The sequence below is a fragment of the Doryrhamphus excisus genome, chromosome 18, assembly GCF_030265055.1.
Source record: "Doryrhamphus excisus isolate RoL2022-K1 chromosome 18, RoL_Dexc_1.0, whole genome shotgun sequence".
Lineage (NCBI taxonomy): Eukaryota > Metazoa > Chordata > Actinopteri > Syngnathiformes > Syngnathidae > Doryrhamphus > Doryrhamphus excisus.
The window spans coordinates 3,116,456-3,141,580 of record NC_080483.1 but is presented as its reverse complement, the minus strand read 5'-3'; the positions used below and the strand labels follow the sequence as shown (position 1 = coordinate 3,141,580).

Below are 25,125 nucleotides of genomic sequence, written 5' to 3'. Positions count from 1 at the left end.
ATTTATTTTGACAATTTACGGAACTACAGCTGCATAATTACACTTTGTATTTCTATGGAATTCATAATTAGAAGGTTCAATCCAGCAACATGAATAATAGTTTCATAAATAATAGTTTCAACAGAACCCCCCCCACAAAGCAAAATTTGTTCTCAATAAGAAATCACTCCACACTCTTTATTGCTCTCTGGTTCTATGTCATTGGATGGTAAAATTAAAATTAAAATTAAAATTAAAATTAAAATTAAAATTAAAATTAAAATTAAAATTAAAATTAAAATTAAAATTAAAATTAAAATTAAAATTAAAATTAAAATTAAAATTAAAATTATTTTAAAAATAAAATAAAATAATATTAGGAAAGCAGGAAGTGAACAAATGTTACAGTTACTGATTGTAAAAGTACCAGATGGAGGGGTAGGATTTAATAAGCTTTGCTTCTTCCTACTCCTTTTGGACATGTGGAACTGGGAACTAATTATGGGATGCACTCATTCAACTAACTCACTCAATTAAAATTATTTTAAAAATTAAATTAAATTATCTAACCTGAAAAAAGTTGCATTTGGTTGACACAACAAAGAACCCCTGCAGTCAGTCTATGGGCCCCAACATCAGTCACCCAGTCACTCCGTGTTAACAGTCGACCAGTATTTATGGTAAGTGGCTGGTAGAGCCACCCCTTTTTTGAAATAAATGCCCGCAGGCTGTGAGTGTGCGTGTGTTTATCTATGAGTGCCGTGATAGCGTGGAAATGGAAGCACTGATACTGTACCGTATGTGTGTTAGGAGGCCACCGAGTTACAGTATCTCATGCAGAAATTGGCCAGATGCCCTATGAAAGACACACATCCCCTTACCCACACACACACATAAAAACACATCCATGCAAAAATCCCACACTCTTTATTTATTGCTCTCTGGTTCTACCATATCTTACTTATTGTGTGGAAATATGGGCTAATAACTATAAAAGCAATCTTCACTCGCTAAATGTACTGCAAAAAAGGTCAGTAAGGATAATTCTTAATGCCGCCTACAGAGAACATACTAACTCCTTATTTCTAAAATCACAAATACTTCAACTTGCTGATATAGTTCATCTTCAAACAGCTAAAATAATGCATAAGGCTAAAAATATATATTTATATATATATATAATTTATATATATAAATATATATAAACATATATTTATATAAATATATATATTTATATAAATATATATATTTATATATATATGTGCTATATATATCACTATATTGCCACTTACTATGGTACACATTATGGCATTGGATGCTCATATCACCTCGTACTATTAAAATTAAAATTAAAATTAAAATTAAAATTAAAATTAAAATTAAAATTAAAATTAAAATTAAAATTAAAATTAAAATTAAAATTAAAATTAAAATTAAAATTAAAATTAAAATTAAAATTAAAATTAAAATTAAAATTAAAATTAAAATTAAAATTAGAGCCATAGCATTTCAGTATGTGGAAATTGAAGTTTGTGAAAATTTAAATTTGTGTTGTTGTGAAATAAAAATAAAAATAAAAATAAAAATAAAAATAAAAATAAAAATAAAAATAAAAATAAAAATAAAAATAAAAATAAAAATAAAAATAAAAATAAAAATAAAAATAAAAATAAAAATAAAAATAAAAATAAAAATAAAAATAAAATTATATTAGGAAAGCAGGGAGTGAACAAATGTAACAGATTGTAAAAGTACCAGATGGAGGGGTAGGATTTAATAAGCTTTGCTTCTTCCTACTCCTTTTGGACATGTGGAACTGGGAACTGATTATGGGATGCACTCAATTGTAATCTGATGCATGTTCAAATGAAATAAAACCATTACCATTACCATTACCATTACCATTACCATTACCAAAATCCCCCATCAGTGGTACCCAGATCAGTGGCAGCATTGGACATGCATGCTGCTAAAACAGATGCAGTGCTGCTGTGCTTTAGGCAAGGAACTCATCAGTGCAGTCAAGTGATCACAATATGAGCATCATGATCACATGTCAGCCTCTATACTGTACTCTCAACCGCCATACTTGACCAGACACCATCAACTGCAAAGCACTTTGATACGACCGTGTGACTCGGGAGTCACAGTTATTTTTTTCCAACAGAAATGTCCACGCTATTTATAGATTTGATTTATATCGCGCCTTTCAAGATATCCAAAGTGCTTTGCCATTCTCCATTCATGGAAAAGTGGCTGCCAATTCAATTCATGTATATTATTACATTTATAGACCAATATGGAGGCCTAGGTGAATGTCTTGTTGGTATAGGTATGAATGTGAGTGTGAATGGTTGTTTGTCTATATGTGCCCTGTGATTGGCTGGCCACCAGTCCAGGTGGCACCCCGCCTCTCGCCCAAATACAGTGAAAAGTGAAAGGAGGGGCCTGTTATTGACATTTATTGCTTGAACTAATTGATGTCATTTTAATACTTTATATCCTTTTTGCAGTCATCATGACACCAGTAGACCAGCTGGACCAGCAATGAGTGCAATCCAGCTGCAAGAGACTGCACTAATACTCAGCAAGCAACAGTGAGTGAAGAGACACGGAACGTAATGCATTTGCACATTTTTCACACATGTTTCAGATTATGGTAATGGTAATGGTAATGGTAATGGTTTTATTTCATTTGAACATGCATCAGATTACAATTGAATGCATCCCATAATCAGTTCCCAGTTCCACATGTCCAAAAGGAGTAGGAAGAAGCAAAGCTTATTAAATCCTACCCCTCCGTCTGGTACTTTTACAATCAGCAACTGTTACATTTGTTCACTTCCTGCTTTCCATAATACAGTTTAAGGTTTTTTTGTGACAACTATGTGTACCATAATTTATTTTTATTTTTATTTTTATTTTTATTTTTATTTTTATTTTTATTTTTATTTTTATTTTTATTTTTATTTTTATTTTTATTTTTATTTTTATTTTTATTTTTATTTTTATTTTTATTTTTATTTTTATTTTTATTTTTATTTTTATTTTTATTTTTATTTTTATTTTTATTTTTATTTTTATTTTTATTTTTATTTTTATTTTTATTTTTATTTTTATTTTTATTTTTATTCTCCATCTGGTACTTTTACAATCAGTAACTGTTACATTTGTTCACTTTCTGCTTTTCAATTTAAATTTTAATTTTAATTTTAATTTTAATTTTAATTTTAATTTTAATTTTAATTTTAATTTTAATTTTAATTTTAATTTTAATTTTAATTTTAATTTTAATTTTAATTTTAATTTTAATTTTAATTTTAATTTTAATTTTTTGTCACGTACCGAAGTACAAGGTGATATGACCATACAATGACATATCAGTAACTGTTACATTTGTTCACTTCCTGCTTTCCATAATACAGTTGTAATCCTTGTATTTAGCAAACATCAACTGCTTGTATTGTTTCTTGAATTGGCTCATCGTTGTGCATTGTTTGATTTCCTTAATCAATCCATTCCATAGTTTGATTCCACATACTGAAATGCTAAAAAGTAAAGGCTATTTATTATTATTAGTTATTAGTACAGATCTTAGAGGACATTACTGTTTCCTAGTACATCAGACTGTAAGACAACGTGAAATGTTTGACATGCTGATTGTTGTCTTTGTGCAGGAGCTGTGATTTGGATATGAACACTGCTGTTAAGAAGATCAGTCACACTAAAAGTACCAACATGGTTTCAGAGCTGCCTCAAGAAGTCCAGCCTTGTACCCGAGTAAGAACTACACATGGACAACAAACGTCATGGAGCTTGTGTAAAACAAGTAGAAGCCCACTTTTCCCTTTCAAGTGCACACATTTTGTACTTCTGCTGACTTGCAGACGTCCAGAACAGTCAGAAAGGCAGCCACGTTTGGGAAGCGCTCCAACTCCATGCGCAGGAATCCCAAAGCGGAGGTCACCAAAGCAGGTTGGCTGTACAAGCAGGTGAGCTGTCATACCTGGCTGGCAATTGACCATTCATGCACACATTGTAGGACTATAATCAGCCATGTTTTTTTTTTTTTTTACGAAGGAGCACTGAAAAATAATCAGCAACATGGCATGCTTTTACATTAGCTGAAAACAATTCCATCGGCTGCTTTCCATCAAAAACATGGGACGCTGATAAATGGCTTTCAAACTGGCAACCTCTACATGTGTCATTTCGGGGGGCTGACAAGGAGTGCACTTTGAAAAAGGAACTGCATTTGTTTGGGAATTTTGCCCATCATTCACAATTCTTATGTGAAATATGAAGACATTATTTCTTTACCTTTTGTGTGCATTATTAAAAACAAAAAACAAAAAAAAACTTTAAACTGTATTATGGAAAGCAGGAAGTGAACAAATGTAACAGTTACTGACTGACTCCATTGGTACAGTAAAAGTACCAGATGGAGGGGTAGGATTTAATAAGCTTTACCATTACCATTACCATTACATTAGCATTAGCATTAGCATTAGCATTAGCATTAGCATTAGCATTACCATTACCATTACCATTACCATTAGCATTAGCATTACCATCCATGACCATTACCATTACCATTACCCTTAAATTAGCATTAGCATTAGCATTAGCATCCATTACCATTACCATTACATTAGCATTAGCATTAGCATTAGCATTAGCATTAGCATTAGCATTACCATTACCATTACCATTACCATTATAACGCCAGAAAACACGTTAATATGAACTAGCTAACAATGCACATCATTGGGACACACCTAATTAGACTACAAAACCCTCTAAAAAACCTTACAGTACCTTTCCGTATTTTGATGATTTAAAACATTACTGAAACTTCTTGATTTCATATGGAGCATTTACCTTGCGCTACGTCTGCAAATGACGCTGACACAAATGGCTAGCGAGGCGTTGTGTTAGTCCGTCAAATAAATCTAGCTGCTACAATAACAACATCGCTGTAGCTTGGTTTATATAGACGTTTCTTATGTAAGTGAAACAATGTTGGGGTTTTTGAGGTTTTTTTGTGAGGGATTTAGTGTCAGAATACATATTTCCCATGACGTCCATTGTTAGCTAGCTCATATTAAGTCATTTTCTCATATGTTCATGTTTCACCAAAGGATTGTGAAGGATGGGCAAAATTAACCAAAAAGTGCACTTCCCCTTTAAATGTCATTTCATTTTCATCACAAAACAGAAAGACATGTGTTCATGTCTCACATACGCATTGTGGATGATGGGCAAATTAAAAAAGGCATTTTTTTATTCTTCCATGTTATGAACATTCTGATGATGATGATGATGATGATGATGATAGGATGTGTCCCACCAGGCCAGCAGTGGAGTGAAGCAGTGGAACAAGCGGTGGTTTGTCCTCTCTGACAGATGTCTTTTCTACTACAAAGGTGCGTTTGCTTTGTTTTGTTTTTTTGGACTTCACTCCATGATTCTGTGCTGATTTATAGTCTTCATTTTATTTGAGTTCACTTTGTTCAGCAGTATAAACATAAAGAGGGTGTCGGTTAGGTTGTGTCCTGCCATTGATTTATTTGGATTCATGCCTGACCACGCCCACTTTTCCTGCACATGCTTCTCAGATGACTTGAATGACTTCCTTAAAGGGGACCTATTATGCTCTTTCCACTTTTCTGACCCATAAATGTAGATATAATGTTGTATTATCGTGTTAAACCATGCCTAAGGTTCAGATAATGAGATTTGGGCATTTGGAAGTGAGTCCTGAAAGAAGTTTGGGATGGCTCAAAACGCTCGGTTTCAAAAGGCGTGGTCAAACTGTTCCTTTGTGATGTCACAGAGGGATGGACTACCTTATATATAAACTCTCTTACGCTCTTACTTGCTAGCAATGAAAGGGGAAGCTACATTTGTTCACAATTCCAATTCCGAAAGACGCCACCATCAGGCACAAGAGGTTGGAGTTCATGATTCCCAACCAGCAAAATAAATGCATTTTAATCTGTTAACGGAATTTCACACTGGACTGTTCGGAATATGGGAATATGGAATAGTATGCAGCTGGACTAGCCCAGAATGTCTGACGCCTTTCCAATGTTACTTGGTCATGTGGAAGAGTCAGAATAGTAATTAACATTTTATCAGTGTCCTAACTTGTCTATGTAGCATTATAGAGTGTGCATAAAGGAAGCGGGGTTGCTAATAGTCTTTTCCCACCACAATTAGTAGCTCTACCCGAGTTTTTTTTTACACACCGGTAGTCCTGCAATGCAACATGACATGTTACTGATGCTGTGGAAAACCCAACGCTAAATGCTAAAGCTACTTACCATTGAGAGACGTCTTGAAGTAACCTCTTTCTTGAGTAACTTCGGACTGTCCAGATCTACTTCTGGATCGGATTTCGGATCCAACACATATGGATGGATGTTAAAGCCGGGCATTTCTATAGACTCGGGAGTGTGACCAACCACAGTGGAGTGGGCGTGTCTGGAGGCGGGCCGTGGGTGGAATACATTAAAACAGATGGGAACCACAAATCCAAAGACATACAGCTGAATAGTTGCAGATTCTGAAAGAACTAGAAAGCTTTGTGTGCTGGTTGTTGTGTGTCGCTGCTCTATAGGAGTCCAGTTGATGTTTCATATTGGTACAAGTTTCCCTGCTTCCGCAAGTTGCATTCTTACTTGGCTATGTCGGCACTGCACTGATTCACATAGACCAGGGGTCTCAAACTCAATTTACTTGGGGGCCACTGGAGCTAGGGTCTGGGTGAGACTAGGCCGCATCAGGTTTCCCCCCCAAAAAAAACGCATTTATTAAAAACAAAATATTTTAGTAATTAGTAGGGATGCTCCAATCAGGGTTTTATGCTGCCGATACTGATACCGATCATCCGATGAGTGAGATTGGTCGATGCTGATACCGATCACATGGATTAACTGTACATTTGTCAACGTATTTATGGCAATTCTAATGGGCCCTGGCCTTGTACATTGTTGTACTTTTTGATACAAACATTAATTTAAATGGATGAATGTTTTGGTGTACTATACGAATAAATAGGAAATAAATTGTTCAATAATCTTTATGCGATTTTCTGCTCCTCTGTCATTATATAAAGGCATACAGTCTGAATATAATGATAATAATAATTATCATTATATTATATTATACTAATAATGAAAAACTACATCATTAGTATAATAAAAACAAGGGAGCAAAATTGTTCAGTGCTGCTTGAAAAGGTTAGTACGTACCCCGTGAACGTGATATCCACTTCCCCATGGCACAAAAGCGAGTTCCGAACTATCCACGCTGCCTGTTTGTTTTAAACTTGACTTTTTAAAAGTCTACAGAGTATCCATTTAATTGTTTTAAACTTTTTTTTTTTTCTGTTTTCACCCCACGCTAATCACAGGAAATACCTAGCTATCATCAATGACACCAACATCCACTCCATAATGCAGAAAATAATGTTTTTTTAAGAATGATATCATATCTAAATTTTTTTTGCTTTCATACAGTATTTACAATCAAGGCATCCATATTGAAAATAGAACAGATAACAATAGAGCAGACATGACATTTTTTTACGGAAGTACTAATCGGTAGCCTGTCAATGGAAGTATCCCTAGCATAAATGTTCATTCATTCATTCATTTTCTACGGCTTTTCCTCACGAGGGTCGCGGGGGTGCTGGAGCCTATCCCAGCTGTCTTCTTCAGGCGAGAGGCGGGGTACACCCTGGACTGGTGGCCAGCCAATCACAGGGCACATATAGACAAACAACCATTCACACTCACATTCATACCTATGGACAATTTGGAGTGGCTAATTAACCTAGCATGTTTTTGGAATGTGGGAGGAAACCGGAGTACCCGGAGAAAACCCACGCATGCACGGTGAGAACATGCAAACTCCACACAGACATGGCAGAGGTTGGGGAAAGACAAAATAAGAAGCCAAAAAGTTACCACTTCCACACAAAATAGGAGGAGAACTCATTCATTCATTCATGTTCTGCCGCTTTTCCTCACGAGGGTCGCGGGGGTGCTGGAGCCTATCCCAGCTGTCTTCTTCAGGCGAGAGGCGGGGTACACCCTGGACTGGTGGCCAGCCAATCACAGGGCAAATATAGACAAACAACCATTCACACTCACATTCATACCTATGGACAAGTTGGAGTGGCTAATTAACCTAGCATGTTTTTGGAATGTGGGAGGAAACATGCAAACTCCACACAGAGACGGCCGAGGGCGGAATTGAACCCTGGTCTCTTAGCTGTGAGGTCTGCGCACTAACCACTCGACCGCCGTGCAGCCACCTATGGACAATTTGGAGTCGCTAATTAACCTAGCATGTTTTTGGAATGTGGGAGGAAACCGGAGTACCCGGAGAAAACCCACGCATCCACGGGGAGAACATGCAAACTCCACACAGAGATGGCCGAGGGTGGAATTGAACTCAGGTGTCCTAGCTGTGAGGCCTGCACCTAATCACTCGAGCACCATGCAGCCCATGCAGTATTCATATTATTTTCTTTTTTTCAGTACATGTATCCAACTTCTCCAGTCCGTAAAGTTTTGTTTAATAGAAAGCCATACAGATTTCCCACACGGTACACAGGAAGTGCGCCTGGCGTTACGTAACGCTGTGACTGTTTATTTGCCCTGAGATCGGCTGGCGACCGGTCCAGGGTGTAGTCCACCTTTGGCCCAAAGTCAAAGCCACTGAACGTTCACTCAGGTTGATCTGCAATGAGTTCTTCGTTGTGTTTGCTGTGAATGGATTATGCTCCCGTGTTTGGGGATTCTCTCTCGATTCTGACCACGTCTTCTCCTTCCCCCGCCCCCCCCCCCCTCTCACGGTGGCCCAGCTGTACTTTGGAAAAGACGGCCTAGTGAGAGGAATGCAGTGTCATTGCCATCCCAGCCAAGTCCAAAGCTACAAGAACGTGTGCACTTTTGTTGTCGGTGATTTACAAATATGCCTCTGTTGGTGGTAAAATCCCCCCCCCCCCCCCCCCACATGAAAAACACTTGCTCTCTCGTGTACACTCTTTCGTGCTGCTTCACCAACTGGAAGGAAGATCCTAGCTGTTGACTCACCTGCATCCTGAAGGCCAATCAGAGACGGAGGGCATGTTGCAACTCTTCAAGTGCGTGTGAGAGCTCAGTGCTGACTCAGCATTCAGCAGAACAAAGGCAAAATTCTGTCAGGCCAGACATGTTGTTTTGTTTTCTACTTCCTGCAGTGCCCAGCTCTAAAACCATACACTTTAAAAAATAAAACCAGCATCGGGGCAGGTGCCTCCATTGACTATTTCTGTGCGGGTGAGCAAATCTAGCGCTCCTTTTTATCCCTGCATGTGACTTCCCCTAAGATCACATGTAAACAAATTTGGTGATTTGTCCTTATGAAATATCACAACATTACTACTACAAAATCATCAGGAGAACCAGAGTATAGAGCGGAGGCGAGCATCTTGACGTGGCCCAGCAAGGTGCACCATATTCGGGTACAAGCTCCAAAGAGCTGGAGTGCCGCTATGGAGGTCTCTGGCGAACTTTTTACACTTTTTAATTGGCAGATGAGGTTTTTTGTGGTGGGCGGTTAGTTCATGTCACAGTTTTAGGTATGAGCTATATTTAGGTATGACATCATAAGTAATTCGTTCTATCAGCCTTATAGTTATCCATCTGATAATTATCATGTAGCCCTACAAATAATCATTAAAAAAAATCACACAGACATGGTAAAAAATTATGCAATGCAAAATAGATTGTCCTTGAACTTAGTAAAACTAAAATCATGTTGTTTGGTAACAGCAGAAAGGACACGCACCAGCAAATACAAATAGACGGTGTGGACATTGAAAGGGTGAACGAAAATACATTTCTGGGGATCACAATAGATGAAAATATGAGCTGGAAACCTCATATTACAAATATACAACATAAGGTGGCCAGAAATATTTCAGTATGTGTGTGGAAATATGGGCTAATAATTATAAAAGCAATCTTCACTTGCTAAATGTACTGCAAAAAAGGTCAGTAAGGATAATTCATAATGCCGCCTACAGAGAACATACTAACTCCTTATTTCTAAAATCACAAATACTTCAACTTGCTGATATAGTTCATCTTCAAACAGCTAAAATAATGCATAAGGCTAAAAATAAGCAATTAGCTAAATGTCATCCAATACTTCTCTACAAGAGAGGAGAAATATGATCTCAGGGAAGAAGTACATTTGAAATAAAAATAAAAATAAAAATAAAAATAAAAATAAAAATAAAAATAAAAATAAAAATAAAAATAAAAATAAAAATAAAAATAAAAATAAAAATAAAAATAAAAATAAAAATAAAAATAAAAATAAAAATAAAAATAAAAATAAAAATAAAAATAAAAATAAAAATAAAAATAAAAATAAAAATAAAAATTAAAATAAAAATAAAAATTAAAATTAAAATTAAAATATATTAGGAAAGCATTTCAGTATGTGGAAATTGAAATTTGTGAAAATGAAAATTTGTGAAATTAAAATTTGTGAAATTAAAATTAAAATTAAAATTAAAATTAAAATTAAAATTAAAATTAAAATTAAAATTAAAATTAAAATTAAAATTAAAATTAAAATTAAAATTAAAATTAAAATTAAAATTAAAATTAAAATTAAAATTAAAATTAAAATTAAAATTAAAATTAAAATTAAAATTAAAATAAGCAAAGCAGGAAGTGAACAAATGTAACAGTAACTGATTGTAAAAGTACCAGATGGAGGGGTAGGATTTAATAAGCTTTGCTTCTTCCTACTCCTTTTGGACATGTGGAACTGGGAACTGATTATGGGATGCATTCAATTGTAATCTGATGCATGTTCAAATGAAATAAAACCATTACCATTACCAACTGTACCATGGGCTTCCATTCCCATTCATATGTCAATCATTGATGGAAAAGGTTTGGGGGGAGTGACCAAAAAGAAATAGGACGAGGTGTGTCTTCCTACCTGCCGTCACGTGTACGGGACCCATTGAATTGGTGTGTCCCAGCACCAGGTAAAACTGGCTGGGGGCCCAAATTCCTGCTGCACTGAGTCACAGGGGCTGATCATTATGGCACACACACACACGTATGAACACACACACATGTATGAACACACACACATGTATAAACACACACACATGTATGAACACATGCACACGCACACACGCAGAGATCAGTATATTTTATGATTGCACAAGCCCTTCCCCCTCCCTTAGATCTCGTTCTCTCTCTCTCGCTACCCTCATTTCCCTCTCTCTCTCCTCCTCACTACCCACACACACACACACACACACACACACACACACACACACAGTAGTCGGCAGCAGCGCGATGCAGAGATATACGTTGAGGAAATAGCAGGTAGGAAACACTGAAGACTGATTCCCTTTTTCAAACTGCTAAAATGTTGATGCCGCCATTCATTATTCATCCAACATGAGTGCTTTCCTTCTCCACCTTTACCACCGCTGGACTGCGACGTGTGGGAGCCATCACAAGCGCTTATCACAGGGACCCACGGACAATAATAGTTAGCTATTCTAGGACGCTGTCGCCATGGGAAAAGCGTCCTGTTTCTGGAATCTCCCACTGTTTGCCCGCAATTCTTCCATCAGCATCCACTTCTGTTCCTTTGCCGTTTCGGAGATCTTTTTCACACTTTGTTTTTCTTCCTCACAGATGAGAAGGAGGACGCCGTGTTAGGGAGTTTGCCTCTGCTCAGTTTCCGTATTGGAGGAGTCCAACCTTCGGATAACATCACCCGCAAGTTTACCTTTAAGGTCAGTAAGCCGTCAATACATGGATATTGCTTGCGTGTGATGCTAACGTAAACATGGAAATCCAATGTAATATTTCAAAGTACAAGCATGTACTAGTAAGCGTTTGTACGCGTGTGTGATGTTGTTTGGTTTAGAAGAAGGGTGCTGAGGTGGTCGTTATGGGCAAATAGATACCGACTTCATGGCTGGGTCACATGGTGTTATTTATGACTGCTAACGACCCCCTTGGGAATCCGTTAATGGGAGCCTACGTCTCACTGCAGTGTTGACATCACCGTTATACACACGCTTTTGGGTGTATGTATATGTATTTTATACAGACAAACGTTATTGTAAAATCAATGGCTAGAGTGTGACAGCTCGACACAAGCTACGCCAGCCTGTTATCAAAACTATTGCTGTTCGATGCTACGCATTACTTAGCTGCCATTTGGAGATAGCTAGCGTTACCCGCTGAGCTTCTCGTCTTCGGGCTTTTTACCAAAGTGACATTATATTCCTAAACCAAGCAATGTGGTTAGTTGGGAGCTTGTTTTTGTCCCATGAGGAAGTACGTTGATGGGGTAGGAGCTCGTCAGTTGATTTTGAGTAGCTGAAAAAGAATATTTCTTTCAAGTCTTAGTAGTTTTGTTCAATTCAGACTCAAGTCATACCTTTATATAATGACAAATAGTAGAATGACTTAGTAGAATGCCTGGTGGAATGCCTCAGGGAATACCTAGGACACATAGAGACTTCCCAAGAGAGAGCTGGATGAAGTGGCCGGAAAGTCTGGGCTTCCCTGCGACCTGACCTTGGATAAGCGGTCAAAGATGGGACCCTCACGAGGGTCGTGGGGGGTGCTGGAGCCTATCCCAGCTGTCTGGACTGGTGGCCAGCCAATCACAGGGCACATATAGACAAACAACCATTCACACTCACATTCATACCTATGGACAATTTGGAGTGGCCAATTAACCTAGCATGTTTTTGGAATGTGGGAGGAAACCGGAGTACCCGGAGAAAACCCACGCATGCACGGGGAGAACATGCAAACTCCACACAGAGATGGCAGAGAGTGGAATTGAACTCGGGTCTTCGTGCTGTGTGGCCTGTGCGCAAACCACAATTATACCTTGCAGCCGGAAAAATAACATTCATTCATTAATTTTCTGCCGCTATCCTCATGAGGGTCCCGGCTGTCTTCGGGTGAGAGGCGGGGTACACCCTGGACTGGTGGCCAGCCAATCACAGGGCACATATAGACAAACAACCATTCACACTCACATTCATACCTATGGACAATTTGGAGTCGCTAATTAAACCTAGCATGTTTTTTTTGGAATGTGGGAGGAAACCGGAGTACCCGGAGAAAACCCACGCATGCACGGGGAGACCATGCAAACTCCACACAGAGGGTGGAATTGAACCCTAGTCTCCTAGCTGTGAGGTCTGCGTGCTAACCACTCACCCACCGTGCAGCCTTGGATAGATATATGTATGAGTTTATTCTATTATTATGAAAATAAGGTTTTATCATTAGTTATGGGTATTTTTGTATTTTCTCCCAAGGAGCTTATCAACCCATCAGAAATCCCAGGACGTCATTACTGCTACTCAGTACACAATTTCCTCCCATTTCCGCTCACTTTTGGCTCGTGATTGGGTCCTGCCACTGTGTTAGATCATTTGATTGACATCACTGTCTACTGGAGGATATATTAGACATACATTGATACAGATTATAGGTCATTTTTAATATACAGAAGAGTCACACCGGTCGTGTCGTGCCTTTAAAAATGCACAGAACTCCAAACGCAGCATGACAGATTCCCTCGATGTGATGGAACCCAGCAAAGCCTGAATGTGCTGAGGACAGCTTTCTCCAATTGGGAGCTGTGTTTCCCTGTCAGTATCAAATGAAACACACACACACACACACATGTATGAACACACACATCTCGCTAACCTTCTGCACTCATTCATTCTCTTCCATGTCTTTTACTGAAATGACTGTTTTACCTTAAAGTTATTTTCAGGACTTCCTGTCCTCTTTCATTGCATATACAGCACAGGACAAAGTCTAGTACATGTAGCCTTTATGTACACACACACACACACACACACACACACACACACACACACACACACACACACAGCTGGGACTGCCAGGTCAAATACACAAATACCCTGTGTGCCATGGGTCCAATAATCCTGACAGTACACTTGGTACTGTATAGTGGACACGCCTGTTAATATTAACAGTGATCAAACACATTGTGTGCACACTTGAAAGCGTTCAAGTATAATGCGGCAAAGTTGAGATATAAATGCATCAAGGAGTAAAATATAGTGATGGGTTTTAAATAGCTGCAAATAATTATATATAGAAGGAGTTGGACAAGGTATCTGAAGTAGTGTCAGTCTGTGAAAAAGCTATTGAGATCCCAGTAAAAGGGATATTATACAGTATGATCATTCCTTACAGCGGCGTCCGTCCGGTGAAAGCTACTTGCTCTGCACATCTTTATTCACTAGGATTTTAATATTTTGTGTGGAAATATGGGCTAATAACTATAAAAAGCAATCTTCACTCGCTAAATGTACTGCAAAAAAGGCCGGTAAGGATAATTCATAATGCCGCCTACAGAGAACATACTAACTCCTTATTTCTAAAATCACAAATACTTCAACTTGCTGATATAGTTCATCTTCAAACAGCTAAAATAATGCATAAGGCTAAAAATAAGCAATTAGCTAAAATTAAAATTAAAATTAAAATTAAAATTAAAATTAAAATTAAAATTAAAATTAAAATTAAAATTAAAATTAAAATTAAAATTAAAATTAAAATTAAAATTAAAATTAAAATTAAAATTAAAATTAAAATTAAAATTAAAATTAAAATTTACATTGACAGTTACTATGGTAACCATTATGTCATTGTATGGTCATATCACCTTGTACTTCGGTACGAGGTATATTAAAAACAAAAAAAAACAAAAAAAACTTAAACTGTATTATGGAAAGCAGGAAGTGAACAAATGTAACAGTTAGTGATTGTAAAAGTACCAGATGGAGGGGTAGGATTTAATAAGCTTTGCTTCTTCCTACTCCTTTTGGACATGTGGAACTGGGAACTGATTTTGGGATGCACTCAATTGTAATCTGATGCATGTTCAAATGAAATATAACCATTACCATTACCATTACCATTACCATTACCATAGGATGATTTTACTTTAAATGTTGAGCTTAAACAGTGTTTTTATTTCTGTACAGCATAAATCCAAATCAGTTCACATTTCAAAGTAAAAGTCAACCCGGCTGCGTTGTCACGGAGCATTGGACGATGATTGATTTTTGCATCAATGACACAAACAGGATATGAAATGTGCAGCACAGTGGAAGAGTGTTTGGTGCTGCCTCCCAATTCCATGCTTCCGGGTTTGACTACGGACTGATGTGGCATGTTGTATACCGGGTATACTGGGTATACTGGGCACGACTTTCACAAACTCTCATGATGGCTTCACAGTGATGTTATACTCTGCTTCCACATCTGATCTGACCTCCAGGACACCTGCCGTCTTCTCTCTCTTTAGTTGCCATTGTTCACTACTAAGCTAGATGCTTTCATTTATTGCAGTCAAGGAACAAAGTGCAACATTTCACTGCTTTATGAGAAGCAATCAGTGAATCATAAAGACATAAACCTGACATAAAAAGTGTGGGCTTCTTTAACACTGCTCCATTGTCAATGATTACCAACTTAGGGTAAACCAGATGTGTTTTCTATGGAAAAGACTGCTATTTTTGGAAATAAAAATAAAAAAATGTGCAAATTAGGGGCTCAGTGAATGCAGAATGGTACATTAATTTTTACTGAAATATTTCAATATTGAACAAAGCAAAATTTGTTCTCAATCAGAAATCACTCCACACTCTTTATTGCTCTCTGGTTCTACCATATCTTACTTATTGTGTGGAAATATGGGCTAATAACTATAAAAGCAATCTTCACTCGCTAAATGTACTGCAAAAAAGGTCAGTAAGGATAATTCATAATGCCGCCTACAGAGAACATACTAACTCCTTATTTCTAAAATCACAAATACTTCAACTTGCTGATATAGTTCATCTTCAAACAGCTAAAATAATGCATAAGGCTAAAAATAAGCAATTAGCTAAAAATGTCATCCAATACTTCTCTACAAGAGAGGAGAAATATGATCTCAGGGAAGAAGTACATTTGAAACACTTCTATGCTAGGACTACGTTATGCTAGCCATAGCATTTCAGTATGTGGAAATTAAAATTTTTAAAATTAAAATTTTTAAAATTAAAATTAAAATTAAAATTAAAATTAAAATTAAAATTAAAATTAAAATTAAAATTAAAATTAAAATTAAAATTAAAATTAAAATTAAAATTAAAATTATTTTTTAAATAAAATAAAATAATATTAGGAAAGCAGGAAGTGAACAAATGTAACAGTTAGTGATTGTAAAAGTACCAGATGGAGGGGTAGGATTTAATAAGCTTTGCTTCTTCCTACTCCTTATGTGGAACTGGGAACTGATTATGGGATGCATTCAATTGTAATCTGATGCATGTTCAAATGAAATAAAACCATTACCATTACCATGAATCACTGAACTCCTTCTAGCTAAGATTGTACAGTGAATGTACATACTATGCACGTACGGTATACAGTACACAATACAGTATACTAGTGATGATCAGACGATGGGTACAGGAATATCCTGCCCGTCGGCTTCAGTAAACTGGGTTGACTGAGCAGCATAGAAGGCACATGAAGGAATCCAAATGATCCACCGTTCTAATAACAAGTTATAGTCATTGATATTCATATATTTGTGTAAGGAGGTCATTCTTGCTGGTGTTGGTTCCCAGTAGTTCCTAGTGACCCAGATCAAGGTTCTTATCTATTTGGGGCTGGGTTTCGTCTGTTGCTGACAGACTGGACTTATATTTTAAGGTCTCTACTTTCATATAAATATTTGTACCCGGCCTGTGTTTTGCTAAAGTTCTCATGTTCTCCTGGTATCAATATGTCCATGTATCACTTAAGTAATTATATTACAATATATCTACACACTATATGGTATAGCTACAGTATCCATACAGTGATGCAACCTATGATACAAGATATTATGATGCAATTAGACAATGATGCAGACTGCACAGTGGTTAAGTGGTTAGCGTGCAGGCCTCGCGGCTAGGAGACTCGAGTTCAATTCCACCCTCGGCCATCTCTGTGTGGAGTTTGCATGTTCTCCGTGTGGGTTTTCTCCGGGTACTCCGGTTTCCTGTCACATTCCAAAAACATGCTAGGTTAATTAGCGACTCCAAATTATCCATAGGTATGAATGTGAGTGTGAATGGTTGTTTGTCTATATGTGCCCTGTGATTGGCTGGCCATCAGTCCAGACAGCTGGGATAGGGCTGAGGGGTGAGGATAAGCGGTAGAAAATGAATGAATGTTATGCTGAGCAGAGACTAAGGCTAAGGTAGAAAAAAAAGTATTTAATAATGAAAAGGTGCTCACAGAGTAAAAATTTGAGTTACAGGGCAACAAAACAAAAGGTCAGGAGCAAAAAAAGGAACCGTGCAATGTGCAGGCAGGACGAGGCATGACAAGGCAAACGATCTGACAGGGGATCAATGGAAGTGGAATGGTATATGAAGGCTTAATGGCTGATGGGCAACAGGTGTGCAGACCAGGAGAACAAGGCAGGAGTCTGCAAGATAAGATACTTTCCATGTCACATGTCCATGTGTACTTGTATATTTCTAGAGTTTGTGAATTGTGGAGGCGGCACGGCGGTCTAGTGGTTAGCGCGCAGACCTCACAGCTAGGAGACCAGGGTTCAATTCCACCCTCGGCCATCTCTGTGTGGAGTTTGCATGTTCTCCCCGTGCATGCGTGGGTTTTCTCCGGGTACTCCGGTTTCCTCCCACATTCCAAAAACATGCTAGGTTAATTAGCATGCAAAAACATGCTAGGTTAATTAGCCACTGCATTGTCCATAGGTATGAATGTGAGTGTGAATGGTTTTTTGTCTATATGTGCCCTGTGATTGGCTGGCCACCAGTCCAGGGTGTACCCCGCCTCTCGCCCAAAGACAGCTGGGATAGGCTCCAGCACACCCGCGACCCTCGTGAGGAAAAAGTGGTAGAAAATAACAATGAATGAATGTGAATTGTGGAATGACTGCATGGAATTCCTGCAGGGAAGTACGTCCTTCAAAGAGTTGCTTTCATGCACTTGTCGGAGTTGTCCAAACCTGTTGGACCTGCAACTTTGCACAGATAGCAAGACAGACAGGGCGTGTCCACCGCCACAAGATGAGCTGTGAGGACAAAACGATGCATTTATTCACTAAAGCTCACTTCTTCCAACAAAGCTTGCTATCTTTTATGCTGCTTGTGTGCACAACCTGAAAGTTGAACACACACTTGAAACACCAAATATGATAATGCAATGTGTTGGTGTGATTCACGTGCACCAACACAGGCATTGATGAGACATGACGTTACATTACCTTTGCACTGCATGTAGTCTTCTTAAAGGCAGGGGTCTCAAACTCAATTTACCTGGGCGCCACTGGAGCTAGGGTCTGGGTGAGACTGGGCCGCATCAGGTTTTCCAAAAAAAAAAGAAAAAACACATTTATTAAAAACAGAAAAAATAATAAACTTGGCTTTGGTTCCGATTTTCTACAAAAAAAGCTCTGATAAAACATTCCACTGTCAAATATCTTAATTTTTATTTTTCTGCACAAAATAAGATGAAAAATAAATTAACAAATCAAGAATAAAGAAAATGAGTCAATCAGTAATAAATAAATAAATATAATAATAATAATAAAACAGCAAATAATAAAAACTTAAGAAACCACATATAGTTGGTGGGTAGACAAATGATTTTTTTCAGATTAAAATGAACAAAGCATTATTAGAGCCCTGTAGACATGACAAAACACGACTATAGTCACATTTATACTCTTTTTATTTACAACATATTGCGCAACTGCAGGGTCTTGAGACACATGCTAACTCGCAAACTAGAGAGCTAGCGACCTAAACGGTAGCCTTCAAGTTATTTCCTTTAAACTTAAATAGCCAAAAACTTACCACTTCCACATGGATAGGGAGGATAACTATTAACAGTTATTTAACCTTTAACATGAACATTAATCAAACGTAATAATTTTTTCTGGGTACATGATACCATACAGCATCCATATCAAACTTGCGGGGGCCGCACTAACATTAAAGTAGTTTGGGAGTGTGACCAATCACAGTGGAGTAGGCGAGCCAGGAGGTGGGCTGTGGGTGGAATGAATTAAACCAGACCCGGTCCAAGGAAATACATCTGCAATAGGTGCAGATTCTGGAAGATTTAGAAAGTTTTGTGTTTGGGTTATTGTGTGTAGCAGCTCTCTAGGAGTCCACAATTCAATACAAAGTCTATTTATACTGTGTATAAACGAATGGATGTTGTATTTTAACGTATCTTTTACTCTGTTTACTTGTTTTTATTCAACTGAATTTTTCGGTAAAGTGTCTTTGAGTATTTTGAAAAGCGCTATACAAATAAAATTTATTTATTTTATTTATTATTAAGTGTACGATAAGTGACTTTGAGGCTAACTGATTACAGTGTTAGGTCGTGTTAGGTACAGTGTTAGGTAGCCTATGTATTAGCAATGTGGTGTAAACAAAGAATAATAGGAGTGTAAAAGTGAATATTTCATGTCTACCGGGTTCTAATGATATTAAAAAAATTCTATGCTCTAACTATGAAAATATTCTATTTCATAATATTGAATCCTACTCGGCAAAAATTCACATAACCACTCAAATAACCGCAACCAACGATGGACTACTGTAGTAGTTTTTTAGTTGTATTCCTTGCCCTTGGTTTTCCCGTAGTTGTGTTTTAGCACTTGCTAAAAAAGTATGGTTCTATTGTTGTTTTGCTTCCAAGTTGCAATGAGTGTTGCAAATGATTGTAGCAACGACTGACTTCTTTGTCGGTGCATCCTTCCTTCTGGATTACCTGAATGAAAGAACAAAGGACAATCATCTGCACAAGGACACATGCACACACACACACACACGCACACACACACACGCGCGCGCAGCCCCGCCTCTGTTGCTAAGTTACTGCTGGGTCTTTCTGTGTCGTCAGTCAGCCAATTGCATCACGATGCTGACACTGCATTGGGCGGGCCTTGTGTGTTCCATCGTGGAAGGAAATGACTTTTATTTATGAGTGACATCATTTCCCGTTGATGCGTGTCAGCACTATATGACATAATTAGAATTTCTAGACATTTTTTGTTGCGGTATTGTACTTTATATCCCTGAGAGACTAATTGTCATCATTGCAATTTCCTACTTTTCAACATGTACAAAGACGACATGAAACATTTTGCATGTACTACAGTAGTACCTAGTATTTTTTTAAAAATATTTTATTACAAGCTTCAATTGTACAAAACAATAACAATATAAGCAGAATTACAGGAACATAAAAGTGCAATTCTACAGAACAATATATATAATAATAAAAATATAATATAATAATATAATATATACTACTACTAATAATAATATAATATAATATAATATAATATAATATAATATAATATAATATAATATAATATAATATAATATAATATAATATAATATAATATAATATAATATAATATAATATAATATAATATAATATAATATAATATAATATAATATAATATAATATAATAATATAATAAATGATAATAATATAATAAAAATAAATAACAAAGAAAGGAATGTGCGAGGGATATTGCTTGAAAATAAGAACAAAATAAAAATAGAAAACATGTTACAGGAACATAAAAGTGCAATTCTACAGAACAATATATATAATAATAATAATATAATATAATAATAGTAATATTATTATATTATTATATATAATAATAATAATAATATCATAAAATATAATATAATATAATGTAATAAAATAATAAATAATAATAATATAATTTATTATATTATATTTATATTAAATAAATAAATAACAAAGAAAGGAATGTGCGAGGGATATTGCTTGAAAATAAGAACAAAATAAAAATAGAAAACATGTCACTTAAGCTTGTTCTTCATATGAATTGTTTTTAGAACGTTCTCCAGTGTATGAAAGGTTTTCAGTGCTTTTCTGTTTTTTGAATATCAGTTTCAGTGATTCATATAATATTTTCAGTTCAGAAGAAAACCGGTGAATATTTGGCTTGCATAACATGACTCTGGATTTGTAGTAGTACCTAGTATTACTACTAGGAGTCGGTGCAACACTAAACTAAAATCACTAATACAAGGTTGGTTGAAATACAATTAGAAAAGAAGGATAATAAATAAAAAAGGTAATATATGTTTCCAACATTCGGGCGTGCTGGAGCCTATCCCAGCTGTCTTCGAGAGAAAACCCACGCATGCACGGGGAGAACATGCAAACTGTGTTCTAGCCACAATTAAAATATAAGTTGAAGTTGAAGGTCTAGCGATATAGCAGGAATGCTATATTATTACATATTATACTATTACATTGGTTATATTACATATTTTTCATTAGTTGAATAGTGTAATATTTCTTCTTAAAGGATGATGTTTCTGTTTGTTTTGATTTAAGATGTGCTGCTTCCTTATTGTTCATCTTCTTTGTCTCTGCTGCCATCTTGTGGTTGATTTAAGCTATTACATTCAACTAACAGCTTGAAGTCTACAAATGATGATGCTCTTACTGAAAACATTATCATCATTATTCATTCATTTTCTACCGCTTTTTCCTCACGAGGGTCGCGTTGTTGATTGCTGGAGCCTATCCCAGCTGTCTTTGGGCGAGAGGTTGGGTACACCCTGGACTGGTGGCCAGCCAATCACAGACACACATATAGACAAACAACCATTCACACTCACATTCATACCTATGGACAATTTGGAGTCGCTAATTAACCTAGCATGTTTTTGGAATGTGGGAGGAAACCGGAGTACCCGGAGAAAACCCACGCATGCACGGGGAGAACATGCAAACTCCACACAGAGATGGCCGAGGGTGAGGAAAGACAAAATAATAAGCCAAAAAGTTACCACTTCCACACAAAATAGGAGGAGAACTCATTCATTCATTCATTTTCTATTGCTTATCCTCACAAGGGTGGCAGGGGGTCCTGGAGCCTATCCCAGCAGTCTTCGGGCGAGAGGCACACCCTGGACTGGTGGCCAGCCAATCACAGGGCACATATAGACAAACAACCATTCACACTCACATTCATACCTATGGACAATTTGGAGTCGCTAATTAACCTAGCATGTTTTTGGAATGTGGGAGGAAACTGGAGTACCCGGAGAAAACCCACGCATGCACAGGGAGAACATGCAAACTCCATACAGAGATGGCCGAGGGTGGGATTGAACCCTGGTTTTTTAACTGTGAGGTCTGCATGCTAACCACTTGTCCACCGTGCCGCCATGATCATAATTATGACCTATGTTTTCTGTATATTTGCAATCATTTTATGAAAACATTCTGTTTGTGATCCTAATACTTTACCTCTTCTTGGCCCCCCCTGTCCCAATTCTCATATTGAGCCCTGCCAGCCCCCATTGTTTCCTGTTTGGGCACTAGTAAAGTAGGTACAGTGTTTTTGTTATTAAAAAATGCATGGTCTGACCTTGTTCTATGTTGCATGTCATTTTGAAGACATGACACAAGCATTTAAAAATCACTTTTCAGCATCTGCATGCAGAATCTTTGCATGGACACACAGCTTGCGTTATTATCGTTGATCCTTTTTATTTCTTTTAAAGAGAAAGTGCACACTTATGAACATTTCAATGCAATTATACCAGGAGGACCAAGGACACTTGCAGGGAATGATGTTGTTCTTGTGTCTCCATCTGCAGGTGTGGTTGGAGGAGGAGGAAGAGGAGCAGGAAGAGAACGGGGAGTTCAAAACAACCCCTGCTGTGTTTTGCATGCAGGCGGAGCACGCCGGAACCAGAACGTACTACTTCAGCACAGACAGCCATGAAGAACAGAAGGAGTGGATCAGAGCCATGAGCCAGTCGGCAGAGGTCAACCCGGTCAATCCGAAGCAGAGGTGTTGCTGCTGCGTGCATATCAATATTTACATGACAATACATGACGTGAAATTACATACGTAGACATAAATACAGTATGCTAGTGATGGACAGACGATGGGTACAGGAATAGCTTAAGTAAACTGGGTTGACTCCTATAGAGCTGTTACACACAATAACCCAAACAAAAAGTTTTACGTAAAATGTTGGCGCGATATAAAAGTATGAATAAACAACAACCTAATTAATCATCAAAATGTGCCCCCAGGGTGTCCTGGTGTCCGGGGTGTCCTGGTTCCCAGTGCACATGTGGACACCCTAATGCTTGATAATGGTCTCCATTATGGATAAACCGCGATGTGCGCAGAAGTCCCATAACACCGCTTGTATTCAGATTAACATGAGCGTTCAAGTCCCCAAAGCAGTATGCCCCCTAAGGGCGGGTACTCTGAACTGCTGTTTGCCAAATAGCAGTCAGGATCCGGTCCCCCCAACATCAAGGCCCTGAACCGGGGGGCAACAAGTATTACCACCCCTGAACGTCACCTCTTACTGCTGGAGTGGAGTAAAGTCCAGCCCCTCTCGAGAGGACTTGTTCCAGAAACCTCGCTCTGCGTCGAGTCGAGTCCGACTATATCGATTTTCCTGAAATTCTTCCTGAAATTCAGGCTCCTTCCCCGGCACAGAGGTGACATTCCATATTCCAAGACCGAGCAGCCAAAGATCGGACCCCCTTGAATAAGAGGTACCATGGGAACCACCCCATCCCAAGAACTTAACACTTATGGGAAAGGGGGCCCACTGTACCTCTTTGAGCCCCATGACCAGACCATGACCACCCATGACCTCCAAGTCTGGCTCCATTGGAGTCTGTTGAGCCGCACTTTGTCTTTATTCATAGGAGTTTTTCCGACACGCGCCATTTTGGAGAAGCATATCTTGATATAGTCACATGACTGTCACATGACAACCACTCACAAAGAACACATCTTATGTGGTCTCTTATGTAGCTTAGCATCACTGAAAGATTTTCTGTTCTTTGTTATTCTTTTCAGAACAAATACAGACACGGCAGATGAACCCCCCAAGACCATGGTGACCAGAGACCCCGACACAAAAATCGAACTGCAAGCTCTGAAGCAGTCCCCAAACACAAATGACACTTTGGAACCCCCCACACAAGCTAGTCCTCGCACGGATCGGGACACAATGAAAAATAACACGAGGCAAAAAGATGTTGGGGGTAAAGCTGAAGATGAAGGCGGAGGACTAAGCTCTGCTCTCCATGTTGGTCCGACGTCAAACCACCACCCGAACGGTTGGAGCAACCATTGTCCTCAAGGCACCGTACCCCAGGCTCATATCGATACGTGTGCGCCGCAAAAACCAGCAGACGGGCGTGTCAAAGCGCCGCAAGGCACAAACGAGCAGCAGCAGAACGTCGTACTGAGGAGGGGTTTTGTACCCCGGACGGCCCCAGAAAGGGTGGCCCAAAGGAAAAGCTCCATGGCGCACCTGCAGCAATGGGTCAATCAGCGGCGAGGCATGGCGTCTCAGGAGGACATCAGCAGGTACACAACCTCTCTGTAGTACCGTAGATGTACTTTAATACATACTGTAGGTTTTGATGAGCACTGGCATTGTACTGTAGTGGTGTACTGCTAACTGTGGTTACTGTGGTTCCCAGTACAAAGTACTGGGAAGACAGTTTTCCTTCTCCTCTGCAACTTTGCCCAGCTGCTTCCAAGGTATTCCCAGGCAAGTTGAGTTCTGGGTTTTCCCCGAGGTCTACTATTGGTCGGATGTGTTCTGAACACCTCCGCAGATAAGTGTCCGGTAGTACTTCATTGGTCTCCTCTCAATGTGGAGGAGTAGTGGTTTCTTCCAGTGCTTCTAACGGAGAGCCTTCTTCTACTGTATGTAGTATTACATCAGTAGCTTTGTATACAGTTTACTGTAGACCAAGGGGTCTCAAACTCAATTTACCTGGGGGCCACTGGAGCTCGGGTCTGGGTGAGACTGGGCCGCATCAGGTTTTCCAAAAAAAAACAGCATTTATTAAAAACAAAAAAATTAATAAACTTTGCTTTGGTTCCAATTTTCTACAATAAAAGCTCTGATAAAACATTCCACTGTTCTCAAATATCTTAATTTTTATTTTTCTACACAAAATAAGATGA

The 25,125-nt window shown here is 38.0% G+C and overlaps 1 protein-coding gene across 13 annotated transcripts in view; it reads left to right on the top strand.

Annotated features, from left to right (window-relative positions):
• plekha6 (pleckstrin homology domain containing, family A member 6) overlaps nt 1–25,125 on the top strand; it is a 71,845-nt gene that overhangs the window by 16,491 nt on the left and 30,229 nt on the right. For 9 of the 13 annotated variants that reach the window (XR_009120023.1, XM_058054466.1, XM_058054465.1 and 6 more), the window contains 7 exons: nt 2,493–2,576; nt 3,657–3,759; nt 3,867–3,971; nt 5,333–5,405; nt 11,709–11,809; nt 22,769–22,965; nt 24,001–24,516. Coding sequence is in view for 12 of the 13 variants with exons in the window: in XM_058054464.1 (XP_057910447.1) it covers nt 2,493–2,576; nt 3,657–3,759; nt 3,867–3,971; nt 5,333–5,405; nt 11,709–11,809; nt 22,769–22,965; nt 24,001–24,516 (1,179 nt within the window). In the remaining variant the exon portion in view is untranslated. Of the gene's footprint in view, nt 1–2,492; nt 2,577–3,656; nt 3,760–3,866; nt 3,972–5,332; nt 5,406–11,708; nt 11,810–22,187; nt 22,495–22,768; nt 22,966–24,000; nt 24,517–25,125 lie in introns of those variants that run through there. The other 4 variants (XM_058054467.1, XM_058054476.1, XM_058054475.1 and 1 more) reach the window with 3 other exon arrangements.